Raw genomic sequence first — 20,056 nt, 5'->3', positions numbered from 1 at the left:
CCCACCTAAGTGGTACTCAGAATATCACTCAAGAAATCACTCAAGATATCCCTCAAGTAATTAAGGAACAAAAGAAGAAAAGGCACACTAACCTGGGAACTTCCTCTCTGCCCAGAACGTTGGAGGCTATACACCACACCCCCTCAACAGTATTTATAGGAACTCAAACACTGAGATCCTGCTCTGTTCCAGTAACAAGAAGCCGAAAGCACCAGCCTGAAGATGACGAGTGAGACCTCGTCGAAACGTCGCCTAGACACCCCAACTCTTACACGGGAAGACACCCGAAGACACCAAAACCTGCATTCCTGTACCCGTGAAAATCTACGAAAACATATATATATATATATATATATATATATGCATTACAATTGCATCTGTTTGCAATTTTATATATATATATATATATATCTGTATGCATTATTTCAATGCAGTTTTCTGAACAGAAGCACCTCAAGCCCACATCTGGCTAATAAAATCATGTTTGCACTATCCCTTTAATATATGCATATTCATGGGAGAACCCGTCTGCGAAATATGAAGAAATCTAATTGTGTAGGATTGCTGCATTTCAGTTGGCACATTGGTTTGGGGAGCGTGAATTAGGAAATTTCACGTTGAAATGTGGACCACGTGAACATCTCCCCCATTCTTACCTGTGCTGCAAATGTAGTTGGACTCCCATCAGCCACAGGCATCCTGGGTAACGGTCATGGATGATAGGAGTTGTATTAGCCCAACAACATTGGAGGGGTCAACAGGCATGTTGCCTCCGATCTTGATTCCGACAGTCCTAACTCTCAAAGGGCTCCCTCGCTTTGTGACCCATTCTCTCTTCTTCTTTTTTAATTAATTTTAATGTACAAAATTTTTAAAGAAATACCACACAAATTCTTACATACATATTCTTATTTGGACTTCCTTCAACACCTCTGATAATCCTCCGTCCTGTTCACTTCTCCTGCAATTCTTAACTTAATATTGCCTTTACCTTTCTTAAGAAATCATCTCCCCTTTCCATTTTTACAATATTTCTTAAGTTACTCCTCACAGAACTTCTTGTAAACCTACAAACGTAATTTGATCATCACAAATATTTTTCAAATACTCCATAAATTTAGTCCAGTCTTCGGTGAACCTCTGCTCCCGCCGGTTTCGGATCCTTCCTCTTGGCTTGTCTAATTCTGCGTAGTCCATTAATTTCATCCTCCATTGCTCTAACGTTGGTAGTTCTTCTTGTTTCCATTCTTTGTGACCCATTCTCACATCCCTTCTTCCTTCTCAGGGTTCTGTCGACAAGCCCCTTTGGCTCAAAGACATGTATCAGCCTCTGGATGATGCTCGGAGGAGGAGCATGATTGGTAAACTCCACGATGAAGAGACCTCGGATGAGGAAGATATATTCAACTGGGCCAAATCAAGGTAGGAACGAACGAGCTGCTGCGACCAGACTTGTATGACTTGCAGCTTCCTTTAAAAACACACACACACAGACACATATTTTGCTCTTAGGGCTGCAGATGAAACCTGCGGAATGTGTGGATGGACTGAGTCACCTTGAAATATACTCAGAGTCGAGTGTGGATTTCATGCTCTTTATTCAGCTCAGAGTAGTGAGGAATGGAAGTTCCCCCGAAATGTCTGCTTTATATACACAATGGGCCCCACGTGATTGGCCAATTCTGGGATTCTCCTGTAGGCCAATCAGGTTGCAGGTTCACTTCCACCCGGAATTGGATTGGGTGGCTTCTGCGGACCAATCAGACTGCTGCATTTTGGATCCTATTCAACTCAGTACATAACACACCTTTTTCGTCTTCTTCCTTTCCTGACAGCTCTGTAACCAGCAGAAGTTCAGCAGATGCATGTTTGATGGGAAAAGCTTCATTCTTTGCATTTTTGCCTGTTGCACAGCTGATTAAGGCACAGAGCCCTGCCTGATCACTTGGGGCATACGGAATCAAGACGGTGGAGACTTCAGCACTATGCAATGCATAGATCAGGGAGGTCCAACACATGTGGCCCTCGAGGCTTTAATTGTGGCCCTTGGCAACATTTGGCGCCCCCAACAAGCCCTGGGCTTTGGGAAGGAGGGGTGAAGGCTCTGACAGGGTCCTAGAGTCCTCCGTCCTCTGTCCCAAAACTTAGCTGGCGCTTTCTCAGCTTTGGGAAGGAGGTGGGAGGGTTCTAGGACCCTGCCTGAGGCTTGCGCTTCCTTCCCAAAACCCTACGCCTTGCCTTGCACAGCTGGCTTTGGGAAGGCGAGAGCTGGGCTGTGTGTCAAATTTTGGCCTTGCTCCCTGTCCCCAGAGTCAGAAGGCAGTGTGCGGCCCACGGGTTCTGTGGCAAAGTACTCTTGCAGGCCACTTGGTATGAAAAGTTGGACCACATTGGCATAGATCCTTGTTCTCCCCACTTGCCCCAGGTTTGCAGAAGTGACAAGGTTCAGAAACTTCAGCTGGTGCAGAAATCAGCAGCCAGGTTGCTCACCGGAGCAAGATGTTTGAGCATATTGCACCGATCCTGGTCCAGCTGCACTGGCTACCGATTAGTTCCCGGGCCCAATTCAAAATGCTGGTTTTGACCTATAAAGCCTTAAGCGGCTCAGGACCGCAATACCTCAAGGACCGCCTCTTCCCATATGAACCTACCTGAACCCTGCAACCACCATCTGAGGCCCTCCTTCGTGTGCCTCCTCCTCGAGAGGTGCGGAGGGTGGCAACGCAAGAACGGGGCCTTCTCTTCAGTGGCTCTCTGTCTGTGGAATGCTCTCCCCAGGGAAGTTCGCCTGACACCTTCACTATACACCTTTGTTTGGATTTTATGTATTTGATACTATATATGGACCGCCCTGAGACCTTCGGGTATAGGGCAGTATAGAAAGAAAACAGACAGACAGACAGACAGACAGACAGACAGACAGACAGACAGACAGATAGATTAGGTGCAGTAAAGAAATACATACATGCCAAACAGCCTCATTTGCACAACTTCATTTTCTGCTTTAAACCAAATCCCGGCTGTGGGAAGTGAACCATCGCAGGCCAAATTTGCGTAGTGCCACTTTGCAGATATAGGGACGCGGATGGCGCTGTGGGTAAAACCTCAGTGCCTAGGACTTGCCGATCAGAAGGTTGGCGGTTCGAATCCCCGCGGCGGGGTGAGCTCCCGTCGTTCGGTCCCAGCTCCTGCCCACCTAGCAGTTCAAAAGCACCCCTAAGTGCAAGTAGATAAATAGGTACTGCTTTATAGCGGGACGGTAAACGGCGTTTCCGTGTGCGGCACTGGTGCTGGCTCACTAGTGCAGCTTCGTCACGCTGGCCACGTGACCCGGAAGTGTCTTCGGACGGTGCTGGCTCCCGGCCTCTTAAGTGAGATGAGCGTACAACCCGAGAGTCAGACACGACTGGCCCGTACGGGCAGGGGTACCTTTACCTTTTTACTTTGCAGATCCATCAGCATTTTAACCATTCACCCAGAGCAGGGGTGCCCAAACTTTTTTCAAAGAGGATCAGATTTGCTGAAGTGAACATGCGTGAGGGCCGACCAAACTTGTTGAGCTTTCTTAAGGATTGAAGTTGTTGAGGTTTGTTTTTTCTTAAGGATTTAACCCAAGGACATATACAGTGGTACCTCTGGTTGCGAACGGGATCCGTTCCGGAGGCCTGTTCACAACATGAAAAACACACACACACGGATTGCAATTCGCTGCTTCTGCGCATGCGCATGGCGTCATTTTGCGCTTCTGCGCATGCATGCGCGGCAAAACCCGGAAGTAACCCTTTCTGGTACTTCTGGGTCACCGCGGGAAGTAACCTGAAAGAACATAACATGAAGCGGACGTAACATGAGGTATGACTGTACTGCCATGGGGGCCAGATTAAATTGACCGGACTTTGGACATGCCTGACCCAGAGTCTTAACTCAGACTAGATCTAGACGCATCAAAGAAGCGATTCCGTTAGAAATGCCTCAAAAACTTCATACCGGGAAATCCCGTTGGTGAAAATGGGACTCCGCTGCGCCAATGTAGCCGACTTCTAACTGCTAAGCTTCAAAACCCTTCAGGCTTGACTTCCATGCAACCTAACCTCTGATCTTCTCCGTTTTCCAGGGAACCACCCCCTGTGGAAAAGCCCAGTTCAGTAAAAGTGTAAGTACCTACCCCCTTGCAGTACGACTCTGGACTGTTAGGTTTAAAAATTGGGGTTCACCCGGGATGCAACCTGCTGCTACAGAGTTAAGTTTGTGCTTTTGCTGATTTGCAAAGCAAGAGATGATGCGGAAATTCTCTCTCTAAGTTTTGTATTCCGAAATAATTCCGCTACCTAATGGAATACGTATCTGGAAAAGGGAATAATCTCACACTCCAGTCCTCAGCCCTGCTAAACCAAATCAGTCTCCAAGCGTCTCCTGTTGTTTAGCAAGGAAAGGGAAGTTAGGCTAGTACTAGCTAGTTCCACCCAATCAGCTTTTGCTATCATTCCATGTCAACTTAGTCTGAAGGGCAAGTTAGAACAGTGAAGAGGGGTTTGTTTGGGGCTTTGGCAAGGCAAGATCTGAAGCCCCACTTAAAGTGAAACTGAGGACCCCTTCAGACATCTTATATACTGCACATTCATGCCTCAACCAGAGCCAGGGCCTTTTCAACACTGGCTCCAGTCTGGTGGGACTCTCTGTCTCATGAGACCAGGGCCCTGTGGAATCTGATTTCTTTCTGCAGAACCTGTAAGACAGAGTTGTTCTGCCTGGCCTTTGGCTTGGAATCAATTTGATTCCCTCCCCCTCTTTCTTTTTTCCTTTCTCCTCCTGTGTTGGAACTCCTTTTGGGGACTTCCCTGGCTTTTTTCTGGCCCGTGTAGGACCAGTCTGGATAGTTAGCCTTGGTGAAGACCTGATGTTTTCATCCACCCAAAAGTTTTTGATTTGACTTTCCATTGAAATGAGGCTGCATTTTAATGTTTTCATGTTGTATTTTAATCTTGTTTTTAAGTTGTATTTCAATCAATTTGTTTTTATATCGGTTGTTAGCCGCCCTGAGCCTGGTCTTGGCTGGGGAGGGCAGGGTATAAATAAATTTTATTACTATTGTTATTATTATTATTATTAGTGCTCACGATGCTATTGGGGGTCATACACTAACTCGCATTCAATACCGTTTGTGCTTTCAAATTTTTTTGGGTATTAACACTGCTTCATTTCCAGGCAATGCCTATCCTGTAACTTCCTGGTGAAATCCCCTAGCTTTTTACACCACAGAAGTTCTGGTTTGCTTTTGTCCTGCTTTTTTTGTGGTGCTTCAGCCCCTCCGGACAAACATAACGTGGTAGTTCATGGGAAGCATTGCAAAACAAACTAAAGCAGAATACATCCAGCCTGACACACTACAATTGTGTCAAGAACTTGTTGCATGATACACCTACAGCGTTTTGTTTTTTTTTAAAAAAATGCAACCCTATTCATGAAGGCTACTCGGAAGTAAGCTGCATTGTATTCAAAGGAAATTGCTCCTAGGTAACTGGGTTTGGGTTAGCATAATACCGTATTTTTCCGCTCTATAAGATGCACATTTTCCCCTCCAAAAATTAAGGGGGAATGTGTGTGCGTCTTATGGAGCAAATGCAGGCTCCTTGGCTTCAGCGATAGCAATGCAAAACCTCCAAAGCGCAGTGGGAGCGCTCCCACCGTGCTCCAGAGGCTTTGCGTTGCTTTTGCTGAAGCCTGAAGCCTCCGGAGCGCAGCGGGAACTCCCGCCGTGCTCCGGAAGCTTTGGGTTCCTTTCGCTGAAGCCAGGAGAGCAAGACTCTCCTGGCTTCAGGGAGAGCCGCCTGAAGCCTCCGGATCGCAGCAGGAACTCCCGCTGTGCTCCGGAGGCTTCGGGTTGCCTTCACTGAAGGCAAAGGCTATGTGGGAGAGGGAGAGCTGCGCAGTACCCCTTCAGCCAAGCAGGAGGAGAAATGGAAGGGGCTCCGTTTCCCCTGCCGCTTCGCTGAAGGGGCGCTGTGCAGAGAGGGGGAGATTTTTTTTCCCTTGTTCTCCCCCTCTAAAACAAGGTGCGTCTTATGGTCGGGAGCGTCCTGTAGAGCGAAAAATACGGTACTTTCCCCTGTGCCCAATTTTACAACACACCTATCTAGGACAACTCATGACATAAATAAATCAAATAAATTGCTATATTTGGAGCCGGCTTTTTATGTGATGACCAGGAGGAGAGTGAAGGGAGAGCAATCCTTGGGTGCAGTCGACTTCCCTTAACCTCTGTTCTTTTTGCTTTGACAGAGTTGAAGAGCCCCCTGTTAAAAAGGCCAGTTCAAAGAAACTGTGAGTATTATTATGCAACCGCAAAATTATCAGCCTTGGCTCTAACTTTTTCCTCTTGCAGCTAGGCATTAGGATACAACCTGGAAAGTGGGCAGCTCCACCAGCAAGACGTCTGAGTTGCTTGGCATCTGAATCATATTTAAGCAGATCTGTTGCACTCCTGGTCTACTGCCCCCTGCACAACATCTGAATGTAGGGTATTCTGGGTCCCAGTGTATTTAAGGACCTGTCCACACCAGAGCAAAAAGTGGACAACCCCTCCCCAGGTTGTCCCAAATCTTTTCCCCTTTGAATGTGAGTTGTTGTTGTTTATCCTGGCTGTTTCGGACTTTCCAGGTATAAAGGGGGAAAGATTTGGGACAACACTGGTATGGGAAAGTCATTGTGTGGGTGTCCCTAGATTAATGGAGAGAGAGGTTGGTGCGAATCAACATTTTTGCCCTGATTTTAGACTCTTGCCTGAAATCCTGAAGAGATGCTGCTTTTCGAAGAACCCCACGTTCCACACTGAAGTGTTTCCGTGTTCTTCTTTCCCCCCTTTCTCAATTCCCTCTGCTTCCTCTGTTGTCTCCTTTGTGTCCGTTATAGATTGTAAGTTCCCTGGGGCAGAGGCCTGCCCCTCTCATTCCCAGCAATGCACCACGCACATGGAAGGTGTTACTGCATTAATAATCATAACGAAATATGCCTCCTCGGCACATGGGGGGTTCCATTAGGTTACAATGCCTGGTGGCCACTGATTGATACCGCCACGAATCTGCCCTTTGAAATCCGCTTGAGCCAGCGGCTAACATAGCATGTCGCAGCAGTGAATTCCATGAGTTAATTCCATGCCGTGTGACGAAGAAGCACTTTCTTTCGTCGGCCCCGAATCTTATGCCAATCAATTGATGCAGCAGACTAGATCTATGTGGTGTGGGTGTATAATGGAACCAAGCTAAAGTTGGTTCTTTCCCCTCCCCCCCCGCCGCCCCAGTTCCTTATTCCAACTGAAATATACAATACTCGGAGTCGAGAGTGGATTTCATGCTCTTTATTCAGCTCATAGTGGTGAGGAGGAATGGAAGTTCCCCCAGAATGTCTGCTTTATATACATTATTTACACAATGGGCCCCACGTGATTGGCTAATTCCGGGATTCACCTGTAGGCCAATCTGGTTGCGGAGTCACTTCCACCTGGAGCTGGATTGGGTGGCTCCTGCAGACCAATCAGACTGCTGCATTCTGGACCCTATTGTTCTAGGACCAATCAGACTGCTACATTCTGAATCCTATTGTTCTAGGACCAATCAGACTGCTGCATTCTGGACCCTATTGTTCTAGGACCAATCAGACTGCTGCATTCTGAATCCTATTGTTCTAGGACCAATCAGACTGCTGCATTCTGAATCCTATTGTTCTAGGACCAATCAGACTGCTGCCTTTTGGATCCTATTCAACTCAGTACATAACACCAACACTAAAGTTTGCATCCTTCTGCGCTCCAAAACAAGCATGGGGCGACCCCATATCACAGACCTCCACGAGTCTCTTTGAAAGCACTCTCTCCAGCCCAAAGCACTCCCTAAAATAAGCTTTGAAGTATCCCAAATGATACATCTCAACAGTCAGGAGATGCTTCCATATGTGAAAACATGTAGATCAGGTCCAGACCACTGCTTCATTCCTGTGCAAGTCTCAGATCTGCTGCCCCCACACCAACAACTGCTAAAGAAGACTGTATCAGTGAATAAGCAGATGGGATGAGGCATTATCCCAAACGACATATCCACACCATCTGGAGGCTGTCTGTCTCCTACCAAATGGCCTCACATGTCTGGTCCGGTGCTTAATTTTCCCCAAGTCATTCTCAGGCCTGCTGTCCCTGTGCCAATCCCTTTTTCAATACAGGTAGAAACCAAAAACAGACAGGGGATTTATGCCAAAGTGTTTTTAATAACTGAACGAGGATCTGGGTGCTTGCCCATCCAGTGACCTGTATTGGCTTACACAAAAACAAAAAGATAAGGCCATAGATTATGCTAGCTTGTCTTATTCAGAGCAGTCTCTGCTGCGTTGGAGTTTGCCATTTGAGTTGATCCAAAGCTTATTTTGGGGGGGGGGGGGCACGCATCTCAATCCTTATTAATTTGCATGTGACACAGGCTGCTGTGTTGTATATGGAATCAGCCTTGTGGGGAAAGTTTCCTTGAAGGACAGTCAAACCTCGGTTCCCGAACACCTCCATTGTTGTATGTTTTGGCTCCCGAACGCTGAATGCTCTGGTTTTCAAATGTTTTTCGGAAGCAGAACATCTGACGCGGCTTCTGCTTGAGTACAATAAGCTCTTGCAACCGCCATACCTCAGCTGTCGAACGTTTCGGAAGTCAAACAGTCTTCTGGAACGGATTACGTTTGACAACCAAGGTTTGACTGTACAATTGTACCTTGGGTCCTGAACGCCTTGCAAGTTGAACAGTTTGGCTCCCGAACGCTGCAAACCCGGAAGTGACTGTTCCGGTTTGCAAACTATTTTTGGAAGCCGAACATCTGACGGGGCTTCCGTGGCTTCCGATTGGCTGCAGGAGCTTCCTGCAGCCAATCAGAAGCAGCGCTTTGGTTTCCAAACGTTTTGGAAGTTGAACGGACTTCCGGAATGAATTCTGTTCGACTTCCAAGGTACGACTGTATCTGAAGATGCATAGGATGTCTCAGGCAAAAGAGGCAATGGTTGCTTAGGTTATTGAATTAATCAAAGCATCCTGCAGCACCAAAAACAAGTAAGCAATATTGAGGAAGGAAGATGGCCTAGATGCAGCAGACCCTCTTTAACATCTCCTTTTTAACTCTTAATCAGGGCGCCAGAACCCCCACCTCCAGCTCCGAAGCCAGAGTAAGTAACTAGCAACTGTTTGGGCTTTTTAAAAAATCTAATTTTACAGCTGGTCTGTAAAGCAGTCTGCTAGAGGAAAGGCTCGCCAGATTATATGTTCTAAAAAGACATCAGATATGCACATCCCCCACAAACTTAATACAGGATGCTTTGCGCAGCACTGTAGCACACTTTCTTCTTCCTAAAAAAGGGGGGGGGGAAGAATAAGAGAAGGGATCTGTTCTCCAAAAAACATAGGAAGAAAAGAACTTAATCTGTAAAGAGGCAAAGGGGGGATTGCTTTGAGTCCCTAAATTTTTAGGACGGGATATCTTAGTGGCGAAAATCTAGAGCTCCTGAACAGCCTTCTGTTATAACTTAACACCTTCAGTTTTTAAAACCAGTTTAGATTAGATAATCAGATTAGGGAAGGGAAGAGGGTCCAGTGTTCAAAATTCCCATTGTTCTAGGTGCATTTTGCGACAGGGAATTTCATTAGTGTGAGCAGTTTCTGAGCTCTGGGCGCAGTACTCCGCCTAAGAATTCAGATTAAAACTGCAGAGGGGAAGGAAAGAGGGACCTTTTTCTGCCTCCACACTTCCAGCTACTCTCTGAAGACTGGAGAAGAGACCCTCTTAAGAATATTACGGGGGTGGTCAAGGGAAAGGCTAGACCATGTGAAAAACGAACATAATATTTCAGCTGCAGTTCATTCATTTTCAGCTTTGTGTTCTTGCTATAAAAAAGCACACCTAGGCATTCCGTTGTTGCGCCCACAACCTAGGTTTTAAGGTGCCATTTAGCTCCTCGCTTTCATATCTCCATTTCTAACACGGAGAGGGTTGATCTGAAAGTGCTCAGAGATGTGGTTTGTTTTGCAGCACTCAGTTTGCTTCAAGCTGCAAGGGAACAGCAACTCTGCTACCACGCCTTGGGAATTAGGAGTGTCCAGAAGCAAAAAGAGGACAAGGCTTCTAGCTATGCAGAAGAGGGGATTTCAGCAAGGGTCACGTTGCTGTCTGAAATTTTGCTCTGTTGCATAACCTTGTCCCCTTTTCATCTGCCTACTATGCTTGGAATCCAAAAGTTGCCCTTTTCCACTGCCCCAAATGTGGCCATGAACATGACATGGAGTAAAAGCACACACAGCTGCAATTTAGGAGAGGGAGTTGTTAAGTTGTGGGTGAACATATCAGACGACACAGCGATTCTTCCAACAGCTCTTCTTTATTCAGAGGCCAGAACAGAACTGAACTGAAGGGCTCAGTCCACCTGCTTATATAGAGCTCCAGTACAACGTTACTGTAGCAGCTTTCTAAAACTATCCAATCACTGAACGTCACTTTCGATCCTTCATTTGCATAACTATCTACAGTATTCCCCTGCTAAAACTATCCAATCACTGAGCGTCACTTTCGATCCTTCATTTGCATAACTATCTACAGTATCCCCCTGCTGGCCCAGGGTGAGAACTTCAGTACATAACAGGAAGGAGGGAGGGAAGAAAGGAAGGAAGGAAGGGAGGGAGGGAGGGAGGGAGGGAGGGAGGGAGGGAGGGATGTATTGATCATCTGCTGTGACGTAACTCCTGCTTTTCTCTCTTGCTCATCAGGTCTTCAGGAGGAGAAGACGATAGTGGGTCAAAGAAACCGTAAGTAGTGCCAGAGTCAGTTCCTTCTTCCATTCAAACCAGAGGTGGGCAAACCTCAAGCCCAGGGGCCAGATATCTGGCCCTTGGGATTCTTGGTTCTCTGGATGGAGGACAGAGAGGATTGTGTGAGTGCAGGCAGAAACTCACCTGCTTTGCAAACCTTGCACTTATTGCTTTTCCTACTCTTTCTCTGACCTGACCCAGCGCTGCCATATGTGCCCCAAAGGTTGCTTTCAATCAGATATAAGTTTTCCCACCCCTCCTTCAGATGGTTTGATTTTTTGAGCTCGGCTACATAATGCATCCTATTGCAGATTCACGATCTTCAAAGCGCAGATAATTGTGGAAAGGTTTTCCTACCTTATTAATGTAGTTATTGTTAGGAACAAAATGAAACAACATGCATTACTGGAAAAGGAGAAAGGAACTGAGCTGTGGAGGAAAGAAAATGGTGGAGGGGTTGGGGAGTAAGTTGGGGAGCAGAAGCAGTCCTGGGTGGCATTTGATGGATATATTTTTTTCATTTAAAGTAGAGGCTCAGAAATCGAAACATGCATTTGCTTCATAATATCTGGAGAAGGTGATTTCTTCCCGCCCGGTCCCCTTCCTTTGATCAACAGCCATTCCCATTGGCTTTCCGTCTTTTATTCTGTTTGGCATGAAGGTTTTGTCTTTCTGGTGTTGTAGCGCTGTGCAAAGGAACAATTTCTTTCCCGTCGCATTTCCACGCACATGACATGTTTCTGGCAGAATTGCATTCTGTGGCTTCTTTGCAAATCAGACACTGGCTGCTGTGCCAACTCTCTCTAAGCAAACTGGAGGCTTCTTTCCATTTTTGTTTTAGGTTTTGTTTTTAAACTGGATCTCCAGTATATATTTGTTTAAAGACAAGTCAGGAGAACCACTGGAAACTTAAAACCTAGAGACAAGCAGGGGGGGAAGAGTTGGAAGTGTTCAGAAAGAGGCTTCCCACCCCAGATTTCTTGTGTTTCCCACTCTCTGATCGAGCTGGTTTTGCAAGTGTCTGTGTATGTGCGTGCATTAGGCAATACAAAAACCTGCAAAACCTGTTTGGCTAGAGGCAAAAATGTGCACACATTCTGAGCAGCAGCACCAGTTTCAAACTACCTGCCTTCATCTCTCTGAAAATAACTATTCTCCATCTCTAGTTCCGAAATTATAAAAGCCGTGTGGTAGGGAAAGGAGTTTTCCCTGGGTATCTCTTCCTCTTAAGACTTGTTTAGGAATACAGGGTATTTGCATGGCCGTAGCCATGATTTTTGTTGGGGAGAGCAGCCCAAAGTTGTTGCCCCATAAATCTGTTGAGCTTTTTTGGGGGGGAAATACCCCCTAGGAGCATGCAGGGGGCAGGCTTTGGTTGGGGAGGGGGAGACTTCTGCTGGAGGGAGGCAGAACCTCAGTTAATCAGTACTTCTCAATAATACCCATGGGTATTTGTAACAAAGCTGTATGTGGCTGAAGACAGTGATTCCTGTGATGGTACTCGCTAACAGTGTGGAATACTGCACTGCCAGCAGTCATTTTGTGCTGAGACACCCACAGCCTATTTATCATATTAGTTCTCCAAAGCTCTTCCCATTCGGCCATCATTACTGGACGTCCAATGTCCTGTGCCCATCTAATCATTGTTGCCTTAACCTCCTCCACCTTAACTTCCCATTCCAGGAGGAGTCGGTATATTCTTGAAATTACCCTGATTTTATTATTTATTAATTCTGTTTCGAGTTTAGAGGGCTGATTATCAAATCCAATCTTTTTATCTTGTTTAAACATTTCGTATATTTGATGGTATTCCAACCAACCAGCCTGTTTATCAAGATATAAGTACCTGCACCTCTTTTTTCCTCTCTTTTCTTTTTTACCCCCCAAAAAGTACCGGCTAAGGGGGCTGGGGTGGAATCAGTACTATTTATTTATTTTTAGCATATGAATTGGTTTTCCTCTATCAGATCTAGGTTTAGATCTCCTCAGGTGGCCAGAGATCTCTTTTAGGAAGTCCATCTCGGGGGCATTGGGTAGTGTTTGTACAGTGGTGCCTCGCAAGACGAAAAGAATCCGTTCTGTGATTCTCTTCGTCTAGCGGTTTTTTTCGTATTGCGAAGCAAGCCCATTGACGGATTAGCGGATTAGCGCTATTAGCGGCTTTTAGAGGCTTTTAGCGGCTTATCTGCTGATCGGATCAGCTGATAAGCGGCTTAGCGCTATTAGCGGCTTTTAGCTGCTTTTAGCAGCTTATCTGCTGATCGGATCAGCTGATAAGCGGCTTAGCGGCTTAGAAAAAGGGGGGGAGGGGAAAAAAAACCAGCAGGAACTCGCAAGACATTGTCATCTTGCGAAGCAAGCCCATAGGAGATTCATTTTGCGAAGCACCTCCAAAACTGAAAACTCTTTCGTCTAGCGAGTTTTCCGTCTTGCGAGGCATTCGTCTTGCGGGGCACCACTGTATTTGCTTGTTATATTTGCTTGTTCTTTTCTTTCTGCACACTTACTAGCTCTTTTAACTACAAATGGGGGAGATTTAGACTCCTTCCCCTGTATATATCAGCAGCTAGTGCCCCCTGGGACCAAATCCAGGGACAAGAATGAGGAAGTGATAGGACTTGCTTAGGATTTCTGCTTCCTCCAAGAGGTCCTTGTTGTAAACATGGTTGCCAGCCAGCCAAAGCCTACTTCCGCTTAACCTTCACTAAAAGCAACAGATACATATATGCACAGAACATCAACCCCCAGGTGGTTGTATAATTTGCATTCCCACCCCCCACCCCGCCAGAACCTGTTCCTAAGTTTAAGCTAAAATATTCCTGCTCTACAAACACTAATCTATTATCTCTGCCAAAGTTTGCCAAAAAAGGTCTTGCAACAGCATCAATAATGCCACCTTAGGAGGCTGTGTTTAGGTACTGCAAGATGCCTTGTGTATACACCTGAAGCATCATAAACTAAACTAGCAGGCCAGAATTGGTTCGTGCTGGCAAATCACAGGAAAAGATTGCAGGGAACCGAGCAAAGAAGCGGGACCAGTTTGGAACATTTCGTAGGTAGGCTAGATGTGATCTGTGGCCTGCCTGTTGCAGAACAGGTGTGTCTATATGAAAGAATGAACTTTATTACAGTCACAGACCAGGATAAAACAAAACAAAACAAAAAAACATGTAAATAAAATAGCAGTTAGGATTTTAATTTTTTTAACCAATAATTGTTAGAGGAAATAAGGACAAAGAAACAAGCATAGGATAAAACATCTGAATAAAATACCAGATTAAACACGGATAATGGATGGATAAAAACTGATAATTAAAACAGATAAGAACTAAAAACAAATAAAAACACGCAGTTAAAACAACTGTAAGAGCATAAGAACTAAAAGACTCGCAGTTAAAACAACTATAAGAGGCTGCAGAGTAGAAGCCTCTGAAATAGATGACACTCACAGCATTAGAAACTGATGTGCAAATAAGGTTAAAACAGACAATTAAAACAATGTATAACAATAAATTTAGAAACAATGTACAACAATAAACTATATGTGCCTATATGGAAATGTGCATCCTGATCCCATTCTTATTGTTTCAAAGGTATGTTCCAATGGGACTTGCTGTAAGTGAGCATACACAAGATTGAGACATGACTCTGTCCTCTGGGTAGCTCCAACAAGATGGAAAAGCATTGGTTCCACTGCAGATCGCAGACCTTTTTCTCTTTTTGTACCAGATTGCGTGGGTCTCTTAGCCCCTGCCAAATACAGCTGCTACCTTATTACAGTGGTGCCCCGCAAGACGAATGCTTCACAAGACGGAAAACCCGCTAGACGAAAGGGTTTTCCGTTTTGGAGGTGCTTCGCAAAACGAATTTCCTATGGGCTTGCTTCGCAAGATGACAATGTCTTGCGAGTTCCTGCGGGGTTTTTTCCTCCCCCCCCTTTTCCCAAGCCACTAAGCCACTTAACAGCTGATCCGCTAAGCCGCTTAACAGCTGATCCGCTAAGCCGCTTAACAGCTGATCCACTAAGCCGCTTATCAGCTGATCCGCTAATCCGCTAAGCCCGCTAATAGCGCTAAGCCGCTAATGGGCTTGCTTCGCAAGACGAAAAAACCGCAAGACGAAGAGACTCGCGGAACGGATTCTTTTCGTCTTGTGAGGCACCACTGTATTATTATTTTTATGGCAAGGCCTCGTACATCTTTAATAACTATACTGAATTTCTGCATGCCCCCAGCTGTTAAATGTACAGCCCGCCCCTTCCAAAAGGAGATAAGGAGAGTTTTAGCGAAATTACTGCCTTCCACCTAACAGTGAAGGGTTCACCCACTACAGGGTCCTTGTTTCTTATCTGTGGTCCTAATCTCCCAGCTGTACAGTGACATTGGGTGATGGTGCTAGGCTCTGTCTGGTGGGCAGGCAATAGGGAGTGGCGAAGAAGCAGTCCCAATTTCAGTGGTGGTGAGCAGGTCAAGGTATAGCTGAGGTGCTGTGCTTAACCACCATCTGGGTAGAAGGTCTAAATCTTTTGTCCTTGGCTCAGCCTTTCCTCTCCTCCAGATTTTACTGACGCATGGAGCCCTCTGGTTTGGTGGTGCTCTTATTGAATGCCTGGTCAGTCCATAACAAGGCTGTAGTTTACCCATCACAGAGTTACAATTTCCAGCAACCCTTAGCAAACTATGGCTCCCATAATTTTTTGGAAGACTGTGCTCTGAATGAGCTTTGAAGGTGTGTGTGGGTGGGTGTACAGAGCCTCAGAATACCGTTTTTTTTGCTCGATAAGACTCACCGTTTCCCTCCTAAAAAGTAAGGGGAAATGTGTGTGCATCTTGTGGAGCGAATGCAGGCTGCGCAGCTATCCCAGAAGCCAGAACAGCAAGAGGGATTGCTGCTATCACTGCGCAGCAATCCCTCTTGCTGTTCTGGCTTCTGAGATTCAGAATATTTTTTTTTCTTGTTTTCCTCCTCCAAAAACTAGGTGCGTCTTGTAGTCTGGTGCGTCTTATAGGGCAAAAAATATGGTAATTCTTGTGTTGACAATGTGCCCAGGAGAGCTCGGGACAAAGGTCACCATCTTGTTCACACCAGCCAGATGCTGATGCGAAACTCGCTAGCGGGACCTGAGTTCAGTGGCACCCTCTCCAATTCTGATTCCCAGTACTGGTATTCAGAGGCACAGCCTCCCCGATGCCAGAAATTGTAGACATTAGTCTTTCAAAGGGGGAATCGAAAAGCAGAAACGGCAGTACAGAAGAGAAAGGCTGGGTCCCAGTTCTTAGTCTGCCGCAGTAATGACACTGGGGAGAAAGTTTGCAACTTGCGTCGGAGTAGAATCCAGTTCAACTGGTTCAATTTTAACCTCGTCTTCCCTTTTCATTTGCAGGAGTTCAGCTGAAGAAGGCGAAGGGGATGAAGAGGAGGATGAATGATTGTCCTTTTGTGAATATTGCTGTATATTATCTAGAGCACTTTATAAAGTACTATTGTTGTTTATAAGGAATACTATTAAATGCATTCCTCTGAAAGGTACCTTTTTCATTATCTAACATCTTTTGTTATCTCATGTTTAGCACTCATACAAGCCAGGGGGATTTCAAAGCAGTTCACATTTACGTCTGTAAAATAACTGTATCCCACTTCACAGCCTCTCGCGAAGCTCCCAAACCTACTTACAAAAGACTCCAGGAATAAAACTAATACCAGGCAGCACAGAAATAACATTGGGTGCATGTGACGCCTTGATTATTCAGACAACTGCTCCTGGCCTCAATGTTTTGTGATTTCAGCTGCCACCTGCTAGCCAGCAACTCCCACTAAAGACCTCTGAAGCAAGGGAGCGATTATGATGGAGGCAACTCTTCCCTTGCTGACAGTAGGCCAGCTCTCTTGGGGATCTCTACAACAACTCTGTAATGCTCGCCATGGTTACTGTCCTCATATTGCAGATATCAAGATATGATGCTAAGAGATTTCAGCTTTGCCTAAGGCCACATCGAATTCATCCTTCAAGTGAAATTTGAACCAAGAAAATATTATCTGAAGAGGGGAGGAAAGGGGTATATGCAGGAAGCGAGAACTAGTTATGGAGCGCCCGAGTCATGGCTCAAATTTGAGTCCTATACTCTGCGCATGGTCAGAGGGGCTCCCCCCCCCAGTTCCATGTGACCTCCGTTGCAGAAAACCATTCCCCAAGCAAAGCCCTAGGTAAAGGTAAAGGGACCCCTGACCATTAGGTCCAGTTGTGGCTGACTCTGGGGTTGCGGCGCTCATCTCGCTTTATTGGCCGAGGAAGCCGGTGTACAGCTTCTGGGTCATGTGGCCAGCATGACTAAGCCGCTTCTGGTGAACCAGAGCAGCGCACGGAAACGCCATTTACCTTCCCACCCGAGCGGTACCTATTTATCTACTTGCACTGGTGTGCTTTTGAACTGCTATGTTGACAGGAGCAGGGACCGAGCAACAGGAGCTCACCCAGTCGTGGGGATTCGAACCACCGACCTTCTGATCGGCAAGCCCTAGACTCTGTGGTTTAACCCACAGCGCCACCCGCATCCCCGGGAGTATTATTTTAGGATCTCACATTTTCCTAGCTGAAAGCTACAAGTTCCCAGGCAGAGACATGCTGCAGGGAGCAGGGAAACATCTCTTTCTTGTCTGTTTTAAGAATGCCTGCATTTTTCCCACGCTCAGATATGCTCTTCTCTTCTTTACTACATCTAAGCTTTCTCAAGGGGAGGAGCTTCTTCAGTGTGTTGCCCGCTTTCAGCCAGTGAAATCCCAGAACGGGTGTGTCTGCCAATCATCGAGCGCAGGCAGCTTTGAGTAGGCGGGATCCAAGCACGGAAGGGGGGGGAAGTAGTCCTGGTGGCCGACAGGGGGCGCAAAGGAAAGACCCGCCTCTGTTTTCCGCCCCTGTCCTATCAGATCCTTTGCCCCGCCCATTCCTCGCTATAGAATGTAGAGATAAAAGAAGAGTGGCGTGCCTCGCACAGAGCGGTGAGTTCTGAGCTCGCATTTTGAAATCCTTTAATAGCGTATTTTGGTTTCCCTCTGGGCAAATAGAAAGATCTTATTAGCCATAGAAACCGACGGCGAAATTCAGGCTTGTGCAATAGCTGCGATTGATCTGGCAGCAGCCTGAAATGAAATGAAATAGAAATAAAATAGAAATAAATTATTAAAAATTATAAAAAATATAAAAAAACTAAATTATAAAATAAAAGGGAGACTGGTTCCTTTCCCCCCAGCTGGTGTATGTCAATTTCTGAGGTTTTAAACATTAAACACAACATGCTTTTCCAACATAAGGGCAGTCCATTATCCTCATATAGTAAGCTGAGCTGAGAAAGTGGCTTAAGAAGGCAGAAAAAGGCTTTTATCCAAAGTCCATCTTTCTCAAGAGTCAGCACTGTCTACCTGCCAACTGGTAGCCGCTCACCAGGTATTCATCCCGGCTCTACCGTGAGGTACCAGGGATACAGGACCAGCACAGGACATTTTGGCACCTGAGACAAACCACAAAGCGGTGTACACACATCCCAACCATGGAGGAAGGGATGCGTGAAGGTCTCGCATCGGGAACAAAAGGAGGAACAAAAGATCTGCATCAGGAGCAAATCGTTTTGTATATATTTTTAATTCTGTTACTTTCTCAATTTCCTCCTTTTCTATTGGTGATAGATTTTTTGCTAATAATTTGGTTTTATTGATATTCAATTTAAAGCCAGAAACATTTCCATATTCTTAAATGATTTCCAGCACTTTAGTAAGACTCTCTTTCGGATCCTCAGTTGTTATAATAAGATCGTCCACAAACGCCCTCAGTTTATAACTACTACTCCCCAGCTTTATCCCTTTAATATTTTTTTCCTCTCTGATTTGTTTATTTAGAGTTTCCAATGTTAAGAGAAATCAGGAACAAATCCAGTGGCCTAGCGTGGGGGGTGCAGGGGGGGCTGGCCGCACCGGGCGCAACATCTGGGGGTTAGGGTTAGGGGGCGCAAATCCACAGGTTAGGGGGCGCAAATTACTTGCCTTGCCCCGGGTGCTGACAACCCACGCTACGCCACTGAACAAATCAAATCCTGACAGCTGAAGTGGGAATCAAAGGATGTCGTAAAGGGAAAGGGGGTCCCTGCTCTGAATGAGGCCAGACAGGACACCCCAAAAGGCATTGGTCTGACAGAGAACCAGGCAGAGGGCCTTCTGGGTAGTGGCACCCGCCCTGTGGAACACCCTCCCAAAAGATGTCAAGAAAAACAGCAACTACAGTAGTACCTTGGGTTACATACACTTCAGGTTACAGACTCCACTAACCCAGAAATAGTACCTCAGGTTAAGAACTTTGCTTCAGGATGAGAACAGAAATCATGCTCTGGTCGTGTGGCTGCAGTGGGAGGCCCCATTAGCTAAAGAGGTGCTTCAGGTTAAGAACAGTTTCAGGTTAAGACCGGACCTCCGGAACGAATTAAGTTCTTAACCCGAGGTACCACTGTATCTGACTTTTAGAAGCATACTGGGGATATGAATGAATGATTTCCCCCGCATAGCCTGAATGGGGAATGTGCTGCTGCTTAACCACATTTCCCCACTATTATTTCCTAGGTTATAAATAAATAAAAGATTTACTTCATGTAGCCTAATTGGGGAATACAGTACGCTGCTGCTTAATCGCTTCCCCACCCTCCCCTATTATTTTTTGGGTTATAAATGAATGAATGAATGAATGAATGAATAAAATATTTCCCCCGCGTAGCCTGAATGAGGAACACGCTGCTGCTTAATCGCATTTTCTCCCCTATTATTTTTGGGATTATAAATGAATAAATAAATAAAAAAAATATTCCCCCCGCGTAGCCTGAATGGGGAACACGCTGCTGCTTAATCGCATTTTCTCCCCTATTCTTTTTGGGATTATAAATGAAGAAATAAATAAAATATTTCCCCCGCGTAGCCTGAATGGGGAATACGCTGATGTTTTAATCGCAGCCGCCCCCGGCGAGAGAGAGGCTGGACGGGGCGGGGACAGAGAAGCCTTTGCAGATGGCAATTTGTGACCTCGTGGGCCGCTCTACCCTTTCCCCGCCTACTTATCTCTGCGGCTCCTCGGGCGGCGGCGTGACGTCAGGAGTGGAGCGCTCCCTCCCTCTTAGCTTGTTGGGAGCTGACTTCCGGGTTCCCTCAGTGCAGCTCCGCCATCCGCGCCGCGCCACTGACCGGGTGAGAATTTC

The 20,056-nt window shown here is 46.0% G+C and overlaps 2 protein-coding genes across 4 annotated transcripts in view; both read left to right on the top strand.

Moving 5' to 3' along the window:
- LOC310690931 (leucine-rich repeat-containing protein 37A-like) overlaps positions 1 to 16,355 on the top strand; it is a 44,094-nt gene extending 27,739 nt beyond the window's left edge. For both annotated transcript variants that reach the window (XM_083470439.1, XM_083470440.1), the window contains 6 exons: positions 1,286 to 1,422; positions 4,115 to 4,153; positions 6,280 to 6,321; positions 9,158 to 9,193; positions 10,785 to 10,823; positions 16,210 to 16,355. In XM_083470439.1, the coding sequence (XP_083326565.1) occupies positions 1,286 to 1,422; positions 4,115 to 4,153; positions 6,280 to 6,321; positions 9,158 to 9,193; positions 10,785 to 10,823; positions 16,210 to 16,255 (339 nt within the window). In that variant the 3' untranslated portion in view covers positions 16,256 to 16,355. The remainder of the gene's footprint in view (positions 1 to 1,285; positions 1,423 to 4,114; positions 4,154 to 6,279; positions 6,322 to 9,157; positions 9,194 to 10,784; positions 10,824 to 16,209) is intronic.
- A 3,588-nt stretch (positions 16,356 to 19,943) lies between these two features.
- The window catches only part of PLEKHM1 (pleckstrin homology and RUN domain containing M1), a 43,735-nt gene continuing 43,622 nt past the window's right edge, over positions 19,944 to 20,056 (top strand). For both annotated transcript variants that reach the window (XM_083470425.1, XM_083470426.1), the window contains exon 1: positions 19,944 to 20,045. The gene's annotated coding sequence lies outside the window, so the exon portion shown is untranslated. The remainder of the gene's footprint in view (positions 20,046 to 20,056) is intronic.

Source organism: Podarcis liolepis (assembly GCF_965112155.1).
Source record: "Podarcis liolepis genome assembly, chromosome: 13".
In the NCBI taxonomy this organism is placed as follows: Eukaryota; Metazoa; Chordata; class Lepidosauria; order Squamata; family Lacertidae; genus Podarcis; species Podarcis liolepis.
The sequence above is the reverse complement of the archived record's forward strand: the minus strand, read 5'-3'. Positions and strand labels throughout refer to the sequence as shown.